We start from the raw sequence: 25908 nt of genomic DNA on the forward strand, positions 1-25908 counted from the left end.
AAAAACTAAGCCTTATCAATAGAGTACTGGTCTTCTGCATAGGGACATATTTGGTACCTGCCTCTTTGTTTGAACTAACAGCAGCATTACATGCACATGATTCTATCAAAACTGCAGAAAATTGGTTATGAATTGATAAATTAAGCAGTTCCTGATTTCAACAAGATTAAATTCCATAACAAATATCTTCGGTAATGCATGAAAGTAAAGTTCACAACAAGTCTGCAATCTTACCTTTAAGCAATGTTTTCACGTATAATTTTACAGATCAAAAAACACAACACAATTTGGGGTTTTGATATTTTTATAAAATTTACAAATATATACCACAAGTTACACACACTGAAAGCTAAATATGCACATATTTCATTTAATGAAAAAGTAAAAGTAAAAATTCTAAGTCTATAATTTGTATATACAGATTCAATCCAAATTTACATTTGCATCATTTTCACGGATGGAAAGAGGCACAGATCAAGCAAATAGGTTTGAGATGTATTACTAATATGTTAAAAAGATGCTATTTAAATTGTTAGATGTATAATTGTTTGTTCCTGTTTTCCTTTTCAAATTGGTTATTTTTAAAAGGGTCTTTTTGTATTGAAATTACTCTAACCACTAGGAAGGCCACTGCTCCAGATGTCCATAATTGTTTTATTAAGATTCACAAGGGAACATGACTGAAAATTTTTAATGGACATGAAATTACATCAACTTCTAAAATCCACTACAAGTTTAAAATTCATTCTTTGGATGCTGAGTCATTTAGGATATCTCCCAGTACACTAAGGCATCAGTGTTAATTTCTTGTGGTTATAAAGTTTACTGAAGACTGTTCGGCAGTTCACAAGTACAACAAAAATGAACTCATTCCCGTTTTCTCACCTACCTTAGAAGGAAATAATTTCTTCAGTAATAGTAAATCTTCTAAATGGAAATAAATGAAATTAGTAATTGTAGACAATAAAACTTGTGATTCTATGCATGTCCCCATAGAAAAGAATGTTTATTTGAATTATTTACATATAATGAAACTGATGTCTTGACCTGTTTATTGAAATCGCAGTCTTATACTTTGCAGAATTTAAAATTATAACTTCATTCACATACATTCTAAAACAGAAAAACAAATTTACAAAGAGAGCTTTAATTTTTAAAATTTCTCTCTAAAGTAAAACTAAGTATTTGGGTTGAAATGAAAATAAAATCTTTTAAAATTATTCTGCTAAATTTCCTAGCACACTTTATAACCATGAAATAGAGAAATGAAAACCAAAACAAAACCCTCTATGAAACTGAGGATCATTTGAATGTTATGTACTATTTTATCAACCTGCAAAAACTGCAGATATTTAGTGAATTTAGGACAGTACATAAATCAACATACCCACTTTTCCCTTCTATTTTACTTTTGCTTACGCTCCTAAGAGCAAGTGTTGAAAACTTCCTTAAAACTAAATCAGTTGAGGTCCACTCAGAAAACTCCACAGCTAACGAAACTAACTATGAAGACCTTAAAATGAAAAACAGAAAGCAAAGTAATTCAATAGACTCCAGAAGCACAAACTTTTCTATACAGAGTCACATCCTTAAATGTGTTTTTACTCTACAAAAAAGCAAATATTTCATAGTTATAGAATGTTAGAAGGAACATACAAACTTAGATAATTTCTGTAATTTTAAAAAAATTACACTCTTTTGGCTTTGATACCTACAATTAACTCATAATGGGGCAAATGAGGTGAAGAAAGTTAATTTTAAGTAATATGGATCTATTGTATCTTCTTTAAGAAGTATGAGCTAAAAATGTAAGGCATCCCCAAAATAATATTTGTATATATGGGAATACCATTTTTTGTAAACAATAGCTCAAGGAAAGCAATACTGAAACCGTAGATATTCCCCTAGAAACCCTTCCATCTCAGAACCAGCCACTCCCAACCACAGGAAATGTTTTTCAATTTTCTTGTGAAAGAGAAAATGCAATCCTTTGCCTTCCCAATCATTTGTTTTTAATCAAGCATTAGAACAGTTTCCCCTGAAAAATCTATGAACTACAACATAGGTAAGAAGTTGACCTCAAGAGCACTAGCTTGTCTTAAAGTCTATTTTTTAGATATGTCACCTTCTGTTGGTTCTGTGGCAGTGCTGTTCTGGCCTAACTGGTCAATTGATTCCTGTGCAGTATTTCCATCCTGAAAGTATACTGGGATCTCAAACTGATTGGCAGCTGTGGGTTCAGCAGCAATTAATGTCTTGGAAGAGGATGTAGGCTGATGTCTATGAAGACCACTCTTTTCGCATACTGAAGCTGAAGGTCTTTTTCTTCCAGATACTTCACTAAGAGGAGGCTGCAAACATTAATTTAACTTTATTATTTTTCTACAAGTATGGATATTACAAGTTTTACATTCATAGTGGAAGATCCAATTACAATGACATACTTCAAAGGTAGGAAGATTAACACATTAAAACAACGCTACTGACTACAGCACACCCTTGGCACCTGACTGGTGATGGATGAGAGAATCTGCTGGAACACAGGAAGTAGATATTGTCTAGCACATTACCAGCACTTTTGCTGCTTAGTGGGCTCTTAGAAGATGTTGAGGGGTAAATTACAGTTAAACAATAGCACAGAAAACAAAGCCAGGATGGTGGGTGTAAACTAACTTTATGAGACTACAGGAAACTTGGTCACACCCATGATAAATGGGTGTCCAGCTCATTAAATTCAAGCCAGATTACAGATGTTGCTGGACAAGACAGTTCCAGATTAGAGAGTTTGAACCTGTACTATGAAAAACCTTCAAACAACTCAGCAGTGCTCTGAGTTCTTTATAGGTAATATCCACTCCCCTAGAGATTATGTAATGTAACTAAATTTCCAGTTCTGTATTTGACTCAGTCATGGCATTAAAAAAAAGAGTCAGGCCATAACAACAAAATACACAATAAAAATATTAGAGAAACATGAATCAAACAAAACTGTCTCAAGCTAATGCTTTCAATCCTGTGCAATCACCATCACCTGTCCAAGTCACTGAGTAGTAAGCATGCAGCATAAGCAGGAACATTAACTGGCTACCTAATATCACAGTCTTAATGCCAAGCTGTTTATGTAAAATTAACATTGAAAGAAAAAGCAGTTTTCTTTGCACCACAAGACAGACTCAAAACAGCAATTGGAATCACTACACATTAAATGGTGAAACATCTCAGAGAAGTAGCCGTGTTAGCCAAAATAAGCAGTCCCCTGGCATCTTAGTCTGACAAATGTATTGGTTTATTAAATAGTTTAACTGAATAAACTAAAAGTAAATTAAACTAATATTAATTTATTATTTAATATTAGTCACTAAATAGCGAGTGGATGGCTATCAGTGCAATCTGGACAACTGCTCACTGGACATTACTGACTTGCTGCATTCTTGTAACTAGCTATTGAGAAATTCTCTCAACAAAGAGCACTGTCAGAACTAAAATGTCCTTCTTAGCTTAGGTTTATTAAGATGAGTATTTTCTAAATCTACTTTTTTCCCCATTAATTCTATTTTGTTTTGGCACTTCACTTATCCTGGCCTACCTCTACACTCACCGGAAACGTCGACAGCTGCTATGCAATTTTAGGTATGCCAGCATAGACCCAGACAGTGAAAATGGATTCATCTATTTCAGTTTTGTTTACTATCTTGTTCTGGCTTCGAGGCTTTAGTACCATGCTGCAAATATTACAAATTAATAAATCTAAAGAAAAATATTTAGATTTTGGAAACAAAAGAAAAAACACATTATGTTTTCAGGATTTGCCAAATCTTGGTATTACAAAACCTAAATAAACCTGATAGTGTTCCTTTAGCAACAGTCCATGAATACTTCATTAACAAAGCTTATAAACTTACATCAACTCTGAAGTCCTCCAGTCTCTTGAAATTACAAAGGTATTCCTCCAGTTTGGGGTCAATAATTCGAGTTTTGGACTGAGAATATTTCAGATAAGCCCAAAATTTTTCTAATCCATATAGTTGGCCTAATAGGAGAAAAAGTTGTCAGTTTTACAAGTTACAGGGTGCATCTACACTAGGAACTAACTTCATAGTTAAGCACTACATCGAAGTCGCCAGTGGAGAGTCTACACATATTTTCCCTTACTTTGAAGTTATTTTTAAGTTAACTTCAAAGTTTCTTACAGCTCTTTGCAATTAACTTCAAAGTAGGGAGCCCAACTTTGAAGTCCTTAGTCCATTCCCAGGAATGGAGTAGTGCCCTAGTTTGAAGTTTATCTTTGAAATAGGGTGTGTGTAGATGGTCGGCTTTGAAGTAAGAAACTTCAAAATTATTTTTATAGCGTAGACACAGCCATAAAGAAATATTAAGTACCTAACTGTAAACAGGTATTTCTCCCAATTTTCCCTATCTTTACAGAGCTTAAGAAATGGGAATTACCAGATTCATAGTCTTTTTTTGTTTCTTCTTGGAAATCCTTGAAGATCTCTTGTCTGAATTTTTTCTCTAAACCATAGCTGTAGAATCTAAACAAGCATTCCAATCCATACCTGCAAACAGAATAATGACTTAAGGAAATTGTGTAAGTACATACTGCACTCCATCAAAAGGATGTAAATTTTTTCGTCTTTCGTTTTTACATTTGAGTAAAATGAACACATGGCTTAAATTTCTCTCTAACCCATCTGATCCGTTCCTTCCTCCTTCCATTTTTACTTCTACGTTTTTCATCAGTATAATAAATGTTCAAGGAGTCAAACACAACAGTTCTTATAAAAACACATTACTGACAATGGGTCTCAGAGGGCCCCCTCAGCTCCCACAGCAACTGTTTGTGCATCAAAATGGAAGAGACAGACTGATGCTTTATTTTACTACAGATTGAGTTTTTTTTAAATGTAGTTGATGGATCTCCATTCCAAACAGCTGAATGTAGCGCCTTGCATGTTGAATAGTGACGAGAGAGATGCCATGTTGGTCTGTATTCTATCAAAGCAAAAAAGCAGCTACATGTATTCTATTTGGTAGAATACAGACTAACAAGGCTTTCTCTCTATCACTACTCATTAAGGTTTTTAAACTTTGTAGTGAGGAAACATGCAGAAAACTTTTATGATGCCAAAAGCTAGTTGACCTCATTCTCTACACATTCTCCTGAATGCCTTGTGGAATAATCTCTACTCCTAAAAGGCCTAGTCACTTGAATCCTTGAGCTTCTGAAGATATCAAATATATGGAACTTGTAGATGCTAATCAAGGGCTTACCTGGAGACATTCTCAACAAGGTCTGAGTCAAACTAAGACATGGCACATTATCCTTAAACACAGCATAATATTCTTATATAATATGCTTATCACTGATAAAAGACAAATACAACTTTTACCTTCTTTTATGCAATTTAAAAAAAAAAATTAAGACAGCACGCCAAAAGAGCTTTTTTAAACCAATGAACAGCTTTGTTTTGTACATCTTCACTTATCCCAAATTGAGAACAAATCTACCTAAACTCAAAACCCCAGTTCTGAGTAAGATGTACCAGAGAAATAATATTGCAAAGTTTCATATTCTAGATGGTCTATCTTACAACAGAAGTTATGGCTTAGATCCAAACATCACTGGTTGAAATTCTAGGTCCCTGTTATGCAGCAGGTCAGATTCGATGATCTAAATCAGGCGTGTCCAACCCGCGGTCCGCGGACCGCATGTGGCCCTGGACAGCTAGTAATGCCCCACAAGATCGTAAACTTTTAACATTATTATGTGATTTATATACATTAACTATATTTTACATGCGGCCCAAGACAATTCCTCTTCACTCAACGCGGCCCAGGCAAGCCAAAAGGTTGGACACCCATGATCTAAATGGTTCCCTCTGACCTTAAAAAAAAAACAAAAAAAAAAAACCTATGAATTTAAGCCACAGCAGCATCTCTACTTCATAATCCTCACAATCAGCAAGTATGATAATACTTTACCTACCCTCCAGTGGTTATTGTGAGGATCAGTGTTGATGCAGCACTTTCCAATTACAAAGGTAAAATAATATTGTATACTACATTAAAGGAATTGAATGAAGTGTTGTGGGCATGGGAAAAATCTTTGGTGGATAAATCACAACAAATGTAATCAGATCCTACAGTCTACCTTGAGTAGGACACTAAATCTAAGGATTGCAAAAATATGAAGACCACTATTTGAACAAATTGAAAAAGAGCTAATGCATGCCCAAGAGTTCATAAATCAAGATGAGGTGGGGTGTCCTGGCCAACACTAGGCAGAAACAATTCATTCTGGCTGTTACTGTAACTGGCATCAACAAGGAGTTCAGCAAGACCCAGGCTGCATACTAATTTGATGATGGGCAAGGTATTAACTAGTCGCTCAAAACATTTGTCTTCCCTAATCAGCAACATCCACTTTTCCAGTTCTGCTTCAGACAGCTGTTCTTTATCCAACAACCGATCTCATTCAGGCTCAAGGATACTTCAGAAATAGTACTTATTTTTATTCATAAACATATAGTAGAGCTGGATGTGTCTCCATATTGTTGATATTTTAAAGTCAGAATCTCACTTTAAAAAGGATTTTGGAAATCAAAAAGTTTTGGGGGTTTTCCCACATGTAAGCTCTGGATGTGCACTTTCCACTTCTGAACCCAACCCTCTGGATTCAGAGTGGGGAAAACAGGAAATTAGCATTCTAATGCCCTACTGTGTCTTTGAAAATGAGCTAGCAACATTCCATACAATATTCTAGAGTTCCACGTACTTTATTCAGCTAAACCTTTTGGAGAACTTGGGACTTGCACTAAATTGTGGTGGGTGTATATTACATTTACTCCACAGCCCCATACAGAGAAAGTCAACAAATTTAAGAGCAGACAAGGACCTAACAGTTTAATTATTACTTTTGATGCTGTATCTGTTAGGAAAAAGACCCATTGCCGGATGACCCTATCACAGATTTACTTTACTACCAACTTCTGCTAATAGCGGTTTACAATTCTGTGACTTACTGGGCATTGCGACATTTTCCTTTTTTAAATGCTTGTCAGGTGCACCAATGAGAAAAACATTTCTATTTTGGATAAGCCACTCCCAGCGACTTATTGCTTCTTGATGTAAAATCTGAAGACAAAATACTTCCAGCATTTTAACAGTACATTACCACTACAGTATCTGTGAGAACTCGCCCAACGTCCATTTGATCAAAGGAGCAAAATTCAGGGGGGCAATATCCACGCCCAAAAAAGTAACCCACAACTTAAACTGGGAATGTCCATTTTAAGAAAGATAATGGTACAAAGAAAATCTCCAGCAAAGTGTGATCTACAAAGGACCACTACAACAGGAAAATGACCCTTTCCAAACAAGTCCAGACCTTGTATAGACTAAAATACTGTATTTAGAAAAGAAATTCAATCAGCTTTTCTCTTGCTCCTAAAACCACTTGAGTGCCTATTTTTTCTTGAGTCCCAATGATTGCTGTAAAGAGGCATCACCCCAGACATTATAATCCGTATCAGAGGATGACAAATACGTGGATTTCAAATTGGTACAACTTAGCTCAGATCTTGGTAATAAACGACAAGATTTTTTGGTCAGATTTGGCTGTTTTGTCCTCTTCTATGGGTCCCAGACCATTCCTATCCCTCTCACTTCAGACAGAGGGTGAACATGATGGAAAAAGCAAACAGTTGTGGGATGAATGACCATCTCCAACGCATTTTTGGTTTTGGGCATGTTGTTCCATTAAGACTATTGCTGCAGTGAATAATATGAAAAGGGATTATCTTTCCACTTGACACAGACCTGAGTTTGTCAAGTCTTACAATAATCACTGATAGACCTGAATTTTGAGCTACTGTATACTGAAAATATTATAAGTAAAAGATGCAAGTGTAGCTCAATAAATAGATCATCATTAAGGATGTGCTGGGAGCAAATGTTACTATACTCACAGACCTTTCTATGGTCAGTGAAGGGGTGCCTCTTAGAAGTTTTACTTCTACCTGTAGTTTTGTGAACTGAGAGACATTGGACAGGATTTTTAGAATGTTATTCTGAAAACAATTTCATTGAGAAGAAACTCTCTTTTCCAGATTAGACATGTTTTCAATCATAACAAGCCACAGATTTTCATTCATAGAAAGGTCAAATCAAAGGTGTTCATCGATGCAGGGAAATCACTCCTACAAAAGAGAATTCTTCTCTTGTGCAGAGACAGCACATTAAGTCCTCCCTACTTCTGGCAAGAAAGGCATGACCAGAAGAAAAGGGGATACCAGTGGCACTCTTTCACCCCACTGTTTTTCAGTTGCTGTGTCAGCCCTTAGTACCACTGGCATCCAGTACAACTTACAGAAATTCTTAGGGTACACTAACTTACACCAGGGTGACCACAGCAACACACAGCTCAGAACTGGGAGTAAACAAAAGGTATCAAAACCACACAGTGGCAATTTTCTTTATTACGTTACCAGAGCTCCAGGAGAAGAAATTAATTTTCACCAATTTCGAGCTTTCTTAAAATTTCATGACCTTCACAGAAGCACCATCCTACTGGCACCATTAACCATGAAGTTAAATAATCAGGTTGACTTAGAGCTAAAAAAGATTACAGTATTTGAATAAAATTTATTTTGCATTTCCCTGATAGTTGGTCTATAACGGGAGATGTGACATCACAGTATGTCTAATTTCATCCATAACAGCATTATTCTTGATTGTTTCTACCATTATGATTTCCTAAAACAGCATTGTTATTAGAGGAACTTTGTGCCGTCTAATTTTGAAAATGCTATATAAAGAGTCAAACTGATACTTTAAAAAGTTCAAGCTATTTAAATTTATTCTGAATACATGGACTCCACTTGTCAAAAAGAAAAGTAGGACTAATCCGGGTTTCTTTTTAAACTTACAGAATATATGTAATACCTGTAGTGTTCTTTGGCATCCTCTAAAGCGAGCTGTTTGAATTCCTCATACATTTTCTTGTTAAAGTGATCTCTGAGAAAAAATGACCAGAAACGAAAAAGTGTGTTCATTTCCTGTGACTGGCCAATTCCCAATCTTTTTCTTTCTGGAAGAAAAATACAAAAGCACTGATAAAACAGCTAATTTTAGTTACATAAATCTATCATCTCAAACAAACTGTTTAAAAAAATCTAGTTTGTATTAGTTAAATATGCAATAAAAGCTTATATGGTGTAAATTTAACCTCTTCTCATTGCAGCTCAAAACATTTCTAGTTATGAAGTAAATTTGAATGAAGTTTCTAAATTTATTAGATATTATATGTCAAGTTGATATATATAAAATGTTGCCCAAACTTAAAGTAAGCAAACTCAAAGGCTAAATAATTTTTACTGAAGTTTAACCCACTGACATTAGTAGCACATGGTGATACAACAAAAAACTGATGTAAAATATACATATATAGTATTTTTCTCCTAAACTGCCACTGAATTTAAAATAAAACTAACCAATAGTATATAAATTGCCCCAAATTACTCTCTTTTGCAACACTGGGTGCTTACTTTACAAGTTATATGGAAAATGTACTTGCTCATACAATACATCAAAGATAATTTGGACTGCCTTTCCAAGCAAAGTTAAGGTGGGCACCAATAATCATATAGGCTTTCTTCTTAGTACTGGGCTTATGATATAAAAAGCATGCCAATTAAAAAAATAGAAAAATAGTATTATGGAATATCTGATTCTTGCCAGATAAAATTTAAGAGAAGACATTTGAAAAACTTACCAACAAGGCACCTTCGACGATATTTATGATATACTTGTTGTGTAAAGCCATTTTCCTTCAGAAGTTCATGAGATGGATGCTGAAACTTGGGGAGTGAGTGAGGGGTACACCCATAATTTCCTGCTTGTGAAACGCCTTCTGAAGGTGAAGCATTCGAACTGTTGAAAAAAAATATTTGTTATCCCAAACATATTTTTCATGCTCAACTTAAAAACTGCCAGTCATCTTGCTCTAACTACTCTCAGAATGGTGTAGTTACCATATGGCCTCAAGCCCAACAAATTTACATTGGCCTCAAGACATGTTCTCCCACTGAAAAAAAGTAAGGGATCACACCAGAGAGAAGCATGCAGAGGGAGAAATCTGGGATGCGAGTGGCAGAAAATTAAATCAAAATCAAAATGCAAAAAAGCAAGGGAAAGTAGAACAGCTGTCTAGGACAGCAAGAATCAAGAGTTTGGGTTGCCATCTTCCTTACTGCAGAAAACTGAGCATCCAAGCTCCATCCCTGCCCTGACTCTTCCCGAGGATTCATGTCTTTTCCAAGGCCCTGACGACCAATCATTGCACCCTCCATCTTTCCGTTGTTCACTTTCCCCCACCAGCTCATTTTCACTGGGCTGGCATCAGGGATGAGATGCTCAGAGCGTAGGAGGGGACCCTGGGTTGGGGCCAAGGAGCTGGGCACCTGAGGGGCCTCAGGCTGAGGCAGCAGCTTATGTTCCAGGTCACACTTATCTTGGCTGTCTCTTGGAAGCGACAACATGTTCTTTAGTCTTTAGGCTCCTAGGTGGAGATGAAGCCAGAAGGATCTGCGAGCTGCCCTAGCCTCATGGTGCCAACCCCCACAGCTCCTCTGGCCATGATCCCTGACCAATGGAAACTGCAGAGCTAGTGTTTGGGGTGGAGACAGTGCATGAAGTCCCCATGCGCACCGTTACACTTAGGAGGCCAGAGAGATGTCACTGCCTCCAGGAGCTATGCAGAGCCAGACAGGGAGCCTGCCTGCACCAACAACTGGACTCTTAATGGCCTGGTCAGTAAAGCTGACTGAATTTGCAAGGATCCCTTTTCAAATGTACGTTCCAGTCAAAGGCTGACTGCAACAAGAGTAGAGGGAGCAATGGAGGCCAAGAGGAAGCCCTCGACCACCTGGTGAGCTTACTGGGTCATCTAGAAAGATAGTAACAAGAACTAGGGGATGCAAGATGATTACTGACTAGTTGGCACAACTGAAAAGTAGTTACAGTAGGGTATAGGCAGAGAATGAGAAACATCTGTACTTAATGCTGGATCAAAATTTTGGCCAGGCTTCAGCAAGAGGAGGTGGCCAGGGAACAGAGACTGAGGGCGGGGCCATAAGCTCAAGGGGGTAGAGTGGGCATCTCCAGATAGAGCCTTGAACTCACTGGAACACAGTGGAGACCCAGACAGTATATTAGTAGCAGACCAGGACACATGACAGTGGACCTTTGCTGAAAGAAAATGGGACACCTGTTCAATGGCACCCATAGTACTGTTGTTCATATGTATTATTTAATTCGTACCACTCCTAATGCACTGCTGCTATTTCTGCAGCGTAACACAAGTATTGTATAAACACAAATCCTAAATTAATAAAAATCAAGTTATTTAGAAATATTACACAATATACCTTCTTAAATATTGTAAAATGCTGTACTGACCTCTAAATTAACACGTTTAAATGTTCAGATTTGCACCACTGTTTTAAGAAATGTGAAGTAGTATCAATGGGGAACTGGATTTAAATCAATGATTTAAATAGTGTACATATTTTGCAAATTAAACACACTTCTCACCAATAACTGTTCCATTGGCTCTACGCCCTGAATACATCACAGCAAAGTATTCCAGGAGAAAAAAATACTACCTCAGAGAAGATGTTCTTGGCCTGTGATCTCTGGAATCCATCACCCAACCAACATGGCATTCTAGCGGAGGGTTTGTACTATGCCTTGTTTTTCTTTTCCTTGGAGTCTAAAAACAAATGTAACATTTCAAAATATTTCACTGATGTAACTGCAGACACTTTGCGGAAACTGGAAAACAATCACAAAATGATCAGGTAAGCTGCCATTCCCCTCAGGCTCAAGGTTTCATGTTGAGTGTAACTCATTGTGAAGTCATACGAAGTCATAAAACTCCAGCATCATAACCCAATGTATTTAGATGCTTTGTCTTTTTATAATGGAATTTCTAATTATATTTACTCAACTCAAAGATGCCAATTCTCAGAAACAGAGAAAACATCAGTAAGTTAAGTTGTTTAAAACAGTGTAAGCCATCTTTCCTGTTACCAGAAGTGAAGATAAGTAACAAGATAGTTGAATTACTTTAGTGACAAAGTTTGATCTGATGAAACTAGGAACAAGACACTTTTGTTTACCTTTACATCAATGGATCTTGTTTCTTTAACAACAGGATAGAATCGTGGTGTTTTATTAGGGTCTTGTAACCTGGGAGTACGAGGTGTTTTGGGGGTCCTGACAGGATGAACGCCTGGAGATTCGGGGACTGCTGTTGGCAGTGAACGAGCCATTGTTATTGGAGGTATTTCTGCAACACCAAACAATTTACAAGCTAGCTCATCTCTTAAATCTGAAAATAGAAAAAGACTTAAGCTTACTAAAATGCATGTATACAGAAATGTTTCATCTTCAGTTCACACTGAATGGAAAATACATCTTAGAAATTTATTTGTATTCAAACTAAAACTTTTATACATTGAACAAAGGACAAAAGTAAGGAGTTTATTAGGGTAGCCCATATTGCTTAACCTCCATCTAAATTAACCCCATATATTAAATCCAGCTTGGATTTTAAAACAGTTGCTGTTAATCCATTGGTACAAAACTTGCTGGAAAGCGATGACTAGCAAAAAGTTTTAAAAAATATTAATTCACTATAAAATTGCTTTTCCTAAACTATATCCACTGCTAAAGACCATGTCCGAACTTTGCAAATCTCTTGCCTTAATTACTGTAATCTTGTGTCTGGACTACCAACTCCAGTTTACCAAAATGATTCAATTAATCAACCCAGGGAACATCCAAAAATCAGAAAAGGCTTTAATAGAAAAGGGCAGACTGGTTATATTAGAAAAGCAATAGTTAAAATATTTCGTAAAAAACTAAGTTAGCAAAGAACAAAAAGAGTACTATAAAAACGAATTGAACACATTTTAAGAAAGGCATACCTATGGGGGTCAAACTCAACTGCACCTCTATGCAAATTCAGATCTGTACTCCCCACTGGTTTCCTGCTGTCCCAACTCAAATCACAGCCCCTCCCCCATCTTCTTGTGGCTGTCCAGCTGCCAGCACATGGTCAACATGGTTAACACAGAGTTCTTACTCTTCCTCCACATATGCTGTGGCCCCACCATAACTTCCTCCTGCATCTCTGACAACTCCATCATTCTACTCTGAGGTGTATAACCTGGCAGCCACCTTTCACATGAAACTTTCTCTAGGTCTTCACTTCAAGCATATTTTCTGAGTCTTGCTGGCTTTCCTCTGATTTCTTACATATGGCCATTCCTACTCATCACAAAGCTAAACCTCTCATCAGCTCATGTCACATCTTTTGAATTTGTGAGAAGCCTCAACACATGGGTAATGCTTCTTACAGCAGCATTCTGAATTGTTTTTGACCATGTCACCTTTTCTTGCAGGACAGACTATCTTAAATCAAGGCAATATATATTACTGATTTCAATAATGATTTAAATCTTCAAGTGGGAAGCTTCAATCTACAATCAGATTTTTAAACAACTTTTCCATTGTTATTTCAGTTATTTTCTTCATCTCCAGTTGGCCCATATTATTGGTTTCCCTTGAGAACTTGTTACATTTTCAAACAAGCACCTCTGTGCTTTCCCATGTGCCCCTCATGCCTGGGAGAAATTTCCTTTGAACATTCACAAAACTAACTATCCTTCAACACCATCCTGAAAACTCTACTTTGCTAAGATGATTCCAAAAAACTGATAGGAATCAAGTGTGCAAAAACAACTGCTGATCATGATTACCAGTACTGGCTCATGGTTTCCTTCCCTGTCTCTCATCACTTGTTTTATATTTAGATTATAAGCACATATGGGAAGGGGCTGGCTTTTTGTTCTTTGTTCGTACATACTTAGTACAGCAAGATTCTAGTCCACAACAATAATACAAATATGAAAAATAATACAGCCAGAACAATTATATTACCTTGTTGTGATCTTGGAGGACCTGGAGGCACTTCCTGGTTTTGATCAATGATAGGTTCAGGTGTAAGACTGTCAAACTCTTCTTTACTTATGAGATTTAGTTTCTTAAAGTTTTCAACCTCTTGCTGAATTTGAAAAGAAAAAAAAAAAAAAGCATAACTGCACAGCAGAAAAGTGGCAAATTGTATAGTCTCAAAATTGAGAAGTTCACAGAATAGGGTTGCACTAGCATGCAACACGTCAAGTACGATTTATTCGCATCTGATCCTGCACAAACAGTTCTTTGTTGACTTTAAAAGGATGAGAGGTTGCACGCAAATCTGTGAAAGAAAATGGAAGATGAAACTACCCCAAACACATGCAATTATCTTGATTTATAGAAGCAAAATGTGCTTGTCTGTCCTGACCAAATTAATCAACCTAGAAAAAAGTTAGCCTACTTTCATAAATAGGGACCCATACCCTGATTTTACGAGGTCCTGGCCTTTGCTCAAATAACAAAACAGTCTTTCCTTTCAGCAAGGTAGGCTCTGGTACCTCTTTTAGCCTTTTTTGGGAGGGTGAAGGGGATGCAAATAGATTCCCATTCCATCCTCGCTTAAGCAAAAAAACCCATCCCCCCATTTCAACATTAAAAATAAAGAATGTCAAGAGTGACCAGTAACTTTAGATGCCCAACTTTAATGCCCTTAAAGCTGCACGTTTTTGGACGGTGCATGCTAAATCTTTCTGTAAGATGAGGAACGTCTCAAGCACCTCAAGGAGGACACCCAAACAGATGGACACAAAAAATAATGTTTTTTGAAAATCATGGCCAACAATTAAAAGGATGGAGTGAGGAAAAAACGTTTACCCCTACTCTTCGTATTGTCCTTTCCCAGTTTACCAAACAATCTATACATGCCTTAAATTTTCTAGCCTTGTCTATTCCTTACTTTTGAATTTTTTTTCTTTAACCTAGCTCCCCTTTTCTTTGCTAGCTTCCATCTTTTGTCCTCTTTCCTTTCCCCATACTGAAATAAGGTCCTGGCCCCAGGATCTGCCACAATCCAGGGCTCATCAAGGGTGCAAAAAAGATCCAAGTACAAACACTATCCTCAATGATGGCAATCCATCTTAAGCTACCTGTAAACTTTCCACTCACAGCACTAAGTCAGAAGTGAATCTGACAATGAGCTGAGAGGACCAAAGGCAGAAGGGCTCCTTAGAATGAATGATCCAGGAGCAACATGTGGCAGGGGAGGAGTAGAAATCTGGTTTCCTGAGGCATCGGTGTTCTGTTAAATTTATTGCCACATTCACTATTCAGTCACTTGGTACAAAATGCATAAAAAAAAGGTATAAAACCACTAACATGTTTAAAAATCCATCGGGTATAGACAGGGCTGTTTGCTCTTTAAAGGAGTAGGCCACCTTAGTAGTATTCCATATTATAGTATGTGGATTAAACCTCCACATTCACTCCTGTTTTAGGAGCCCGTAGATAGACAAGGAAATAGAAATCTAGACTAAAATGAAGTTGTGGGTATTAAATCTGTCATTTTACTTGCACTTTCACACCAACTAACTTTTATAGATGATCAAAATATTTAAGGAAGTTTGCAGTGCACTGACTTCAGGTTCAGTCTTCATTCAATTCTACCCCAAAATCAGGAAATCAAATTTATCTTTCCTGTAATAACATTTAAAATTATTAAATACAAAAGCTGTTTGAGCACCACATAAAGTCTAAACGGCCCATGGCATACTCTTAGCATTCAAACACTATCTAACCAACTAAAAATACCTTAACGTTTAAAATACACTTATTTAGATCTAAGTTTGAGGCAGAAGACATCTATTTATTTTGAATTTAGCAACCTCTGCTACATAGGATCTAAAATAGAACGCATGACAAATGATATGCAACCATTTGCAAGTTATTACATTTCAATCAGAAGTTAAAAATAAACAAAATAATTCCAACACACTCACACACAAACACACAAAACTTTCTATTTTCTTCCACAAAATTAGGAGATATATGTAGCAGTAACAACAGTCCACTTTAGGCTAATTGTGTTAAACATCTATTTATGTTGTGTGTGTCTAAAAATTACCTTCATGGCTGTAGAATCATTTTCAGTCTGATCCATCCACAAATCCTGTTCATAATAGTATAAGCCATCGTTAATAACTTTAGCCAGTTCTGATGTTATTTTTGCACGAGACACATGGTTACCAGTGCGATCTCCACCAGGATGTTTTCTCATATAGGGTGGAGTCTGTGTTACAATCAAAATTTTGTTTACATCATGGTCATCAATTTCATAATCTGACTCACTATCTGACCAATCAGTAAATGTATTTTTGCGACCTTCTATTTGTCCCATCTCCTCATCAAACAAAAAATCAAGCTCTTCTTGTTCTTGTTCCTGTGAAGGTAGGGCCTGTTGTTGCTGGTTTGGTGTGCGATCAAGTGTCCGCAAAGACTCCTGAATGATAAGACAACATATGACATTTTCGTTGGGAAACAAATTACAGTCTTCCCCCGCCTTACGATAGTAATTCATTCCTGAAAAACTCCTCTCAGGGCAAATTCTTGTAAGTCGAAAATGTAATTACCATTAATTTCAATGGGAAAAAATTTTATGCATTCCTGAGCCCCAAAATTTACACCCATTTACGCTAAACACCACCAAAACCCATTAAAATGAACACAATTACTTCAATAGTTAACATTAGTTATCATAACACAAACTAACAAGGCACTTTCCCTTCATTAATTACTCTGCAATATGTCTGTTTACCTGCAGAGATGGGAACGGAAATCGAAGAGCTCCTGGGAGGGGGGTGCAAAGCCGGGTAGCTGCCTGTAGCTGCAGAAGCGGGGCTAGTGCAAGGAGGCGGGCAGGGCAGAGCAGAGCAGGGCATGGGGAGGCAGCCTGGCCCAAGCACAGCTTAGGTTAAGTGGGGAGGGTGCAGTGTCAGGGGCTGGTTGCGCGGGGAGCGAGGCAGGCACAGGAGGCCTCCAGTTGGCAACGGGTGATGCCTCACTCATGTGGGGCTGCGCAGTGGGGAGACCCCGCCAGCAGCGGCCGAGACACTAAATGCAAAGGAATGCCACAGGTGGCAAGTGGCGCCCGAGGCACAGGCACAGTGCAGAGACAGCCCACTAGCCACCAGGGGAGCGAGCGGCAGGGGTGGGGCTCGGATGGGCTATGCACCCAGCAGCCACGCCTTGTAGGAGCACCGGGGAGCCCACGGCCACTGGCTGGGCCAGGATGCGCTGCTGCTGCAGAGCCAAGGCGGAGACCCAGACCAGCCACAGGTAAAGGCTGGGCTGGGGACTCCAGGAAACTGCCACCAGGTGCTGCAAAGAGATGCGCCGGGCAAGATGCCGCTGCCTGGAGCCACAGCCCTTCTCCCGCTGCGGGGCGTCCGTGTCCCGCTGAGGCGCACGAAATTGAAATCAGTCCTCGTAAATTCAAGGAAATGCCTCGTAAGATGAGGTAGGGGTTTTAAATCAAACTCCTTGTAAACTTGAATTCTCATAACCCGAATGGGTGTATCTCAGGGTACGACTGTACTAAGTTCTGTAGAGAATTCTGACACCATCATCTTTTCACAAAATTCTCTTACACACTAAAACACAGTTTCTCAACAGAAACTAAACACATCCAGCTGTGCCTTTTTTAGTTTTTCCTTCTACTTGCAGAAGATCTTAAAATACTATTCAGATTTGTAATATATGTAATAATTTATTCTAATTATGTATACTGTAATGAGGTGATCTATTATAATATGAATAATCCTTGGTTTATGATCTTGAGTAAAGTTAGTTCATTCTGCTCACAATCTGCAAGTATCCTGAAGAATGTTAATTAGGATTACATGAGGATATCAGCACTCTCTTTCACTATATAATAGTTGATGGTATAGTATTTTATAGCAGGCACAAAGAATATTTTTTGTGCGGAAGGGTGTTTTAACACTTACAAAAGGTAGCTAAAAGTACCTTTAGCTTTACTGGGGACGGGCGATGCCTCTTCTTTACTTCTATCCAAGGCTCAGAGTCCAGATCTGGCAAGCTTGTAGACAAACCTTTAGACATTGTTTGAAGGTTACTTGTTTCAGTGCTTTTCTTTGGGCTTAGTGGACTTCCCATTCTTGGAGAACTTGGCGCAGACTCTGAAATGTAAATAAGTTGTATATTTAAGTTCTTATTTTTATTGTTGTTGTATTACAGAGATTTTACTTTCATTGTAGCTATAATTTCTATCTAATTAATGTATGACATTGATCAGAAAAAAGACTCTATTTATTACTCTGTATTTTAAAGACTATATACTGGATGAGTCTAGTATAAAGTAAAAGCGTCTGACAGCCGCCGAGATGGAAGTTACCTATCAAACAGCATGATTAGCGACATTCTCCCAAACTGCCTTCCACTCTTGGGGTGGGCAAGTAATTCACTGTCAACTCGTATTCTACCCTTGATCTTCGCCAACATTTTCAACTAATGCTCATTACGTACATACGGTTCAATGTCTCACTAATACGAGCTTGAATTTAATTCCCAAGTAGTAGCAGAGACCATCAAATAACCCTTTCTGTTTACTATGAACTTGAGCAAGATTCTAAAAGTGAAGAACTTTTATTCCATTAGTAATATCTTCAGACAATTAGTCAATTGTCTCTGTAAAACAGAAAAAAATGAAAAAGGTTAAGAATCCTTTGGTGGCCTACCATACGCCTTAATAGAACCTACAGCCTTAGCACATGTAAGGCTTGTAAACATTAACTGCTCACATTTTACCCTCTGCCATACCAGACACATTATCAGTCTCCTTCAACTCCAGATGCTGTCAGATCACTAATATGCATTGGAAGAGGCCCTTTCACTTGGTTCCTTCTCACATTATAGGTCTTTCTTTTGCCCAAAGGCTACGTTAGCTTAAAAGTCATTTCTGGAAGTGGAAAGAGTTATGGCACAAGCTAGAAGAGGGCTGAGGAGCCACCTATGAACTGAACTGTACAAAAGTCTTAAGGTGGTCATTCTGATGTCAAGAAGAGTTACTTGTCTTCCGTCACCAGCAACACATGGCACCATCCAGCTAACCAGTGAACACTCATGAAGTTTAATTCAGACTGCCTTACCACATCACTTATATGGTCAAGTGGCTACAGAAAACTAAATATGCACCTCTCTACTTAAATACTCTTATTTCTTCAAATCAAGTTAAACATATAGAAGGAGAACGTACATGGATGGAATGGAGAAATGTCTGCAGAGAAAGAGATAAATTTCTAAGTGGGGGACAGCCTGGGGAAGGCAAAGGACAGTATTTGTGACCTATAAAGGGCTGCCTGAAAATGAGTCAAGAATGCATCAGTTGAAATCAACAAGATTTGCTACATGCCAAAAAAGCAGTTATATCAAGGAGCTCTGGGAGAGTTTTGCAAACAAGGGTGTTGGATACCAATATTAAAACATAATGAAAAGATTCAAATCCATCCAAAAAGAAAAAGCACAAGCCATGATCAGCTGTTGAACTCCAAAAACTGGTAGGAACATGGGACCCACTGGCAAGGCAGTTCTGGGATACAAACAGAAGATGCAGTCTCATGATATTGCATCTCACTTTTTCCATCTTTGGAGCATGTTAAAACAAAAGCTACTGAAGTCAGACATCATCAAATCAATATACGCAAATAACTGGCATTCAAAACTTCTAAAAAAAAAAAACTGTTGGCAGAGAACCTCACTGGAAAGGTTAATGTTGATTTTCACTAAATATTGTAGCACTTAAATTCCTGAACACTAAAGAAAGCTAAAGTGCTATTTTTTTAAAGAGTAAAAAAAACCTCAGGAAGTTATTTGTCTGTCAACCCGATATTAATCCCAGGCAAGATAACAGAGTAGCTAACTGGGGTCTCTAAGAAAAAAATTAAGAGGCAATATAATTAACGCAAATCAACCTGGTTTTATGGAAAACAGATCCAGTTTAATTAACTTAATACCCTTTTTTATGGGTCTACAAGCTTGGTTCATAAGGGTGCTGTTGATATAATACAGAATTCTGTACAGGTATTTACTCGATACTGCAGGACATTTTGATTAAGAACATAAGAATGACCATACTGGGTCAGACCAAAGGTCCATCCAGCCCAGTATCCCGTCTGCCGACAGTGGCCAATGCCAGGTGCCCCAGAGAAGGAGAACAGAAGACAATGATCAAGTGATTTATCTCCTGCCATCCATCTCCTGCCCTTGTACTGAAGGCTAGGGCACCATACTTTACCCCTGGCTAACAGTCATTTATGGACCTAACCTGCAAAAATTTATCGAGCTCTTTTTTAAACCCTAATAGAGTCCTGGCCTTCACAGCCTCCTCCGGCAAGGAGTTCCACAGGTTGACTGTGCGCTGTGTGAAGAAAAATTTCCTTTTATTAGTTTTGAACCTACTACCCATCAATTTCATTTGGTGTCCCCTAGTTCTTGTATTATAGGAAAAGGTAAATAATTTTTCTATATTCACTTTCTCCACACCACATTCATGATTTTATATACCTCTATCATATCGCCCCTCAATTGCCTCTTCTCCAGACTGAAAAGTCCCAGTCTCTCTAGCCTCTCCCCATATGGGACCCGTTCCAAACCCCTAATCATCTTAGTTGCCCTTTTCTGAACCTTTTCTAATGCCAATATATCTTTTTTGAGGTGAGGAGACCACATCTGCACGCAGTACTCAAGATGTGGGCGTACCATAGTTGTATATAGGGGAAGTATGATATCTTTTGTCTTATTATCTATCCCTTTTTTAATAATTCCTAACTTCCTATTTGCTTTACTAACTGCCGCTGCACACTGCGTGGATGTCTTCAGAGAACTATTCACTATAACTCCAAGATCCCTCTCCTGATCTGTCGTAGCTAAATTTGACCCCATCATGTTGTACGTGTAATTTGGGTTATTTTTTCCCAATGTGTATTACCTTACACTTACCCACATTAAATTTCATTTGCCATTTTGCTGCCCAATCACTCAGTTTGCTGAGATCTTTTTGTAGTTCTTCACAATCCCTTTTGGTTTTGACTGTCCTGAACAACTTGGTGTCATCTGCAAACTTTACCACCTCACTGCTTACCTCATTTTCTAGATCATTGATGAACAAGTTGAACAGGATCGGTCCCAGGACTGACCCCTGGGGAACACCACTAGTTACCCCCCTCCATTGTGAAAGGTTACCATTTATTCCAACCCTTTGTTTTCTGTCTTTTAACCAATTCCCGATCCATGAAAGGATCTTTCCTCCTATCCCATGACCGCCTAATTTACATAAAAGCCTTTGGTGTGGGACCGTGTCAAAGGCGTTCTGGAAATCTAGGTATATTATGTCCACTGGGTGCCCCTTGTCCGCATGTTTATTAACCCCTTCAAAGAATTCTAATAGATTAGTTAGACACGACTTCCCTCTGCAGAAACCATGCTGACTTTTGCCCAACAATTCGTGCTCTTCTACGTGCCTTGCAATTTTATTCTTTACTAGTGTTTCTACTAATTTGCCTGGTACTGATGTTAGACTTATAGGTCTATAATTGCCAGGGTCTCCTCTAGAGCCTTTCTTAAATATTGGCGTTACATTGGCCATCTTCCAGTCATTGGGTACCGAAGCGGATTTAAAGGATAGGTTACAAACCACTGTTAATAACTCCGCAATTTCACATTTGAGTTCTTTCAGAACCCTTGGGTGAATACCGTCTGGTCCTGGAGACTTGTTACTATTCAGCTTATCAACTAACTCCAAAACCTCCTCTAATGTCACTTCAATCTGGGAGAGTTCCTCAGGTTTGTCACCTAAAAAGGCTGGCTCAGATTTAGGAACCTCTGTAATATCCTCAGCCGTGAAGACTGAAGCAAAGAAATCATTTAATCGCTCCGCAATGGCACTGTCTTTCTTGATCGCTCCTTTTATATCTTTATTGTCCAAGGGCCCCACTGCTTTTTTAGCGGGCTTCCTGCTTCTAATGTATTTAAAAAACATTTTACTATCATTTTTTGAATTTTTGGCTAGCTGTTCTTCAAAATCTTTTTTGGCTTTTCTTACTACATTATGACACTTAATTTGGGAGTGTTTGTGTTCCTTTCTATTTTCCTCACTAGGATTTGTCTTCCACTTTTTAAAAGCTGCCCTTTTCTCTCTCACTGCCTTTTTAACATGGCTGTTAAGCCATGGTGGTTCTTCGTTAGGTCTCTTCCTGTGTTTTTTTATTTGGGGTATACATTTAAGTTGGGCCTCTAGTATAGTGTCTTTAAACAGTTTCCATGCAGCTTCCAGGGACTTTAGTTTAGTTACTCTACCTTTTAGTTTCTGTTTAACTAGCTTCCTCATTTTAGTGTAATTCCCCTTTTTGAAATTAAATGCCAGAGTGTTCGACCGTTGCGGTGTTCTTCCCAACACAGGAATATTAAAAGTTATTATATTGTGGTCACTGTTTCCAAGCGGTCCAGTAACAGTTACTCCTTGGACCAGATCCTGCGTTCCAGTCAGGACTAGATCGAGAACTGACTCTCCCCTTGTGGGTTGCTGTACTAGCTGCTCCAAGAAGCAGCCATTTAAGGCATCAAGAAATTTAATCTCAATCCCATCCTGAGGTGACATGTACCTAATCAATATGGGGATAATTGAAATCTCCTATTATTACTGTGTTTTTTATTTTGATAGCCTCTCTAATCTCCCTTAACATTTCAGCATCACTATCACTGTCCTGGTTAGGTGGTCGGTAAGATATTCCTAATGCCATATTCATATTAGAGGAATGAATTGTTATCCATAATGATTCTAACATGGCACACTTTAAATGGATTAATGATGACAAAGTGAGATCTCCAGATGTGTATTTCCAGAGGGGTCCTGTAGTTTTTGGCCCTAGCCGAATGATTTTTGTCAATGATCTGGAAGAAAATCACTGATAAAAGTTGGCAAGCTACAAAAAAACTGGAGTGGTAAAAAATGAAGAGTTTAGTCCTCTACAAAACACACTGATTCGGAGTTATTTGAATTGCTTGATAAACTCGTGACTAACAAATTTACGAGGTAGCTTGCTCATTATCTAATAAATGAGTTTTTTTAGTCTCAGAGGTCCTACATGACTGCTTGTTATTTGTGAAGCTACAAAACTACCAAGGCTACTCCTCTCAGTTGATAAACTGGGTTCAAGTAAACAATGCAAGTTTTGAATTAAGCTGAAGGGAGCAAAGGCATGCTCTCAAGTGTCCCTAGTCTGTTTGCCAGAACCTAGGGAAGGGGCACCAGGGGATGGGTAGATGGACTATGGCTCTGACATGCCCATGTAATAGGACAGTGATTTCTGGGCACAGCTAGAGAAATCAACCCAAGGTACCTTTGCTTAAAATCTGGGCCACTTACAGCCCCAGGCTGGGATTTCCTTTTTACTAAGGCAAATCCAACCAGCCACCACAGTACCTCTGCCAGCCCCACTGGCCAGCCAGAAACCACACAAGCAAGCCCACAGACTTCTCAGCTGCTCTACCAGCCCAGATCAACAACCCCCAACCTCAGGTGAGAGGCTCTTGAGCCTATTTCACCGAACACCACACAGTTTCTTCCAGACCTCAAAGGGCCCAGCCCCAGCCCCCACTCAATATGTACTTGGATCTTATCCAAGCCAGATCCTTAGATCTAATATCTAAGGGTTTAGAAGTACAAAAGAAAGAACAACATTAGAGAGAAGAACTGTTAAAACAATACTTTACATACATCAGTCATAACTACTGATGCAGGCCAGCAATGTTATTTGCTGATTCTTTTAAGTCTCTGAAAGTTCATTTCAGGTTACACAGATTCAGGTGCATTGGAACACTGTAGATCTGGCCTGCTGGGGTCCACATGCTGGCACATGGGCCCCTGGAGACCACAAGATAAAAGATCCAAGATGGACACTGCTAAATCCACATAATCTATCTGAGGGATGGACCCCCAATTCAGACAGGCTGAGGACTGAAGAACAAAAAAAGTATTTGCCAGGGCCCATTTTATAGCTTTTCATGTGCGGAGGAAAAATTCCGTTCTTCATAGGCCTTGGCACACCACCTGACCAGGTGGGGTCACTGTGCTGAGTTTCCATTTGTTGCAGTCCCAGTAGAAAACGTCACCATCGCAAAATGGGTGTTGGCCATCTGGGCCTTTGCTCAGTCTATTGTCCTGGCTGGAGTGGAGCCCCACCTCTTATTGTGAGCCTCAGCACTGAAACACTTCTCACACAGCTTCAGAGCTAGGAATCTATAACTTTACCTACATACATAATACAGGCATACAATTAGCATACATAAATGAGCGCTAGCAATGCCCTGAATCTGACACCTCGCATGGCACTCCAAGCACAATATTTGGGGCCAATAGCCATACTGGGCATATTAAATCATTTCCAAACCCAATATAGAAGTCCAGCCATGTGACAACACAGCATGGGAATTCTTATGTTCAAATCTTGTCGGCCTATCCTATGCAGGAGTGACTCTGAAAAAGATTTGGGGGTAATGATCTCCCAGTGTGATGGTGTGGCCAAAAGAGTAAATATAATTTCAGAATGAACAGGAACTACAAGAGAAGCAAAAAAGGTTACTTTAACTATATTTGACAATGATTCTATTGCTGCTAGAATACAGTGTGCAAGTTATGGTGTCTCCAAGTCAAGAAGGATATTGATAAACTGGACAGGGTTCAGAGAAGAGCTACCACAATGAAGAAAGGGTTAGAGAAAAAGTCTAATAATGACACACCCAATGAGCTCAATATATTGTAAGAAAGAAAAGGCTAAGAGATTACATCATAACAGTCTGTAAGTACCTACATGGGTGTATGTGTGCAAACATTTAATAATGGGATCCTTCAATCTAACAGCAGAAAATATAACAATCCAATGGCTGGAAATTCAAGTTGAACAAATGCTGATGTTAAACAAGGAATAAATTTTAACAGTGACAGTTATGAACCATTGGAACAATATGCTAAGGTCATGGTGAATTCTCCACCTCTGACAATTTTCAAATTAACATTAGATGTTCTTCTAAAAGATATGCTCTAGGAATTATTTTGGGTAAATTCCATAGCCTGTGCCACACAGGAGATTAGAGTAGATTATTACAATGGTCTCTTTTTGGACTTTGAATCGATAAGGATTATTCTGAAACTAAAGTTATCAGTCATACACTAGAGATAGAGTCATGTGGGAAGGGATATATTATGGCTGGCTCCATTGGGGGGTGGGGAAGGGTAGGGGAGATATATGTTTTAACAGATTTAATGTCAAAAATGAAAAGCAAAAATTAAGTATTAAGCTGAAACTCTGACTTTCTACCTATATTTCCATTTACCAAACAGAATGTAATCCTAAAAAGCACACAGCTCTCTTGGAAAAACAACATGTTGGATTAAAAACACCAAAACACAAATATACTGTCTTCTGGTACACTGCCTTTCTAACTGCCAGCCTTGCAATTGTCATTCCAATTAGTACAGCTGAATTTTATGCCTACTGTTCCTACTACAAAACCAAACAAATGAAAAATGAAAAGCAGATTGCTGGACTAGACAGCATTTTGTCCTAAAATGTTGTTTCTATGAAAGAAATTGGTTACCAGTATGTGAACCAAAAGCTTTCCCTGGTATGAATTCTGGGCAGTTGATAAGCTGCGAGAAGTCTGTCTGTGTCTGATTCCATGAAGCTGGACCAGGAATCGGCCATTTTTCTGGGTTTACCCTTTTTCTCATCTTCTGATCCACTATTTCCACTTCTGTACTGTCCGTTAGGGCCTGTGAGAAAAACATGTTTATCATTACAAAATGTACACATCAGCCAACATCATTTTGGATAACCATGTCTTTTGTGATTCTCATTG

The 25908-nt window shown here is 38.4% G+C and overlaps 1 protein-coding gene across 3 annotated transcripts in view; it reads right to left on the minus strand.

Moving 5' to 3' along the window:
* Window positions 1-294: 294 nt before the first annotated feature.
* The window catches only part of LARP1B (La ribonucleoprotein 1B), a 65182-nt gene continuing 39568 nt past the window's right edge, over window positions 295-25908 (minus strand). For 2 of the 3 annotated variants that reach the window (XM_074993314.1, XM_074993316.1), the window contains 12 exons: window positions 25648-25822; window positions 18001-18173; window positions 16103-16477; window positions 14005-14128; window positions 12180-12391; window positions 11664-11770; window positions 9773-9930; window positions 8944-9088; window positions 4447-4556; window positions 3903-4030; window positions 2126-2351; window positions 295-927 (listed from right to left, as the gene is read on the minus strand). In XM_074993314.1, coding sequence (XP_074849415.1) covers window positions 845-927; window positions 2126-2351; window positions 3903-4030; window positions 4447-4556; window positions 8944-9088; window positions 9773-9930; window positions 11664-11770; window positions 12180-12391; window positions 14005-14128; window positions 16103-16477; window positions 18001-18173; window positions 25648-25822 — 2016 coding nt within the window. In that variant the 3' untranslated portion in view covers window positions 295-844. The remainder of the gene's footprint in view (window positions 928-2125; window positions 2352-3902; window positions 4031-4446; window positions 4557-8943; window positions 9089-9772; window positions 9931-11663; window positions 11771-12179; window positions 12392-14004; window positions 14129-16102; window positions 16478-18000; window positions 18174-25647; window positions 25823-25908) is intronic. The other variant, XM_074993315.1, reaches the window with a different exon arrangement.

The sequence above is a fragment of the Carettochelys insculpta genome, chromosome 4, assembly GCF_033958435.1.
Source record: "Carettochelys insculpta isolate YL-2023 chromosome 4, ASM3395843v1, whole genome shotgun sequence".
Taxonomy (NCBI): Eukaryota; Metazoa; Chordata; order Testudines; family Carettochelyidae; genus Carettochelys; species Carettochelys insculpta.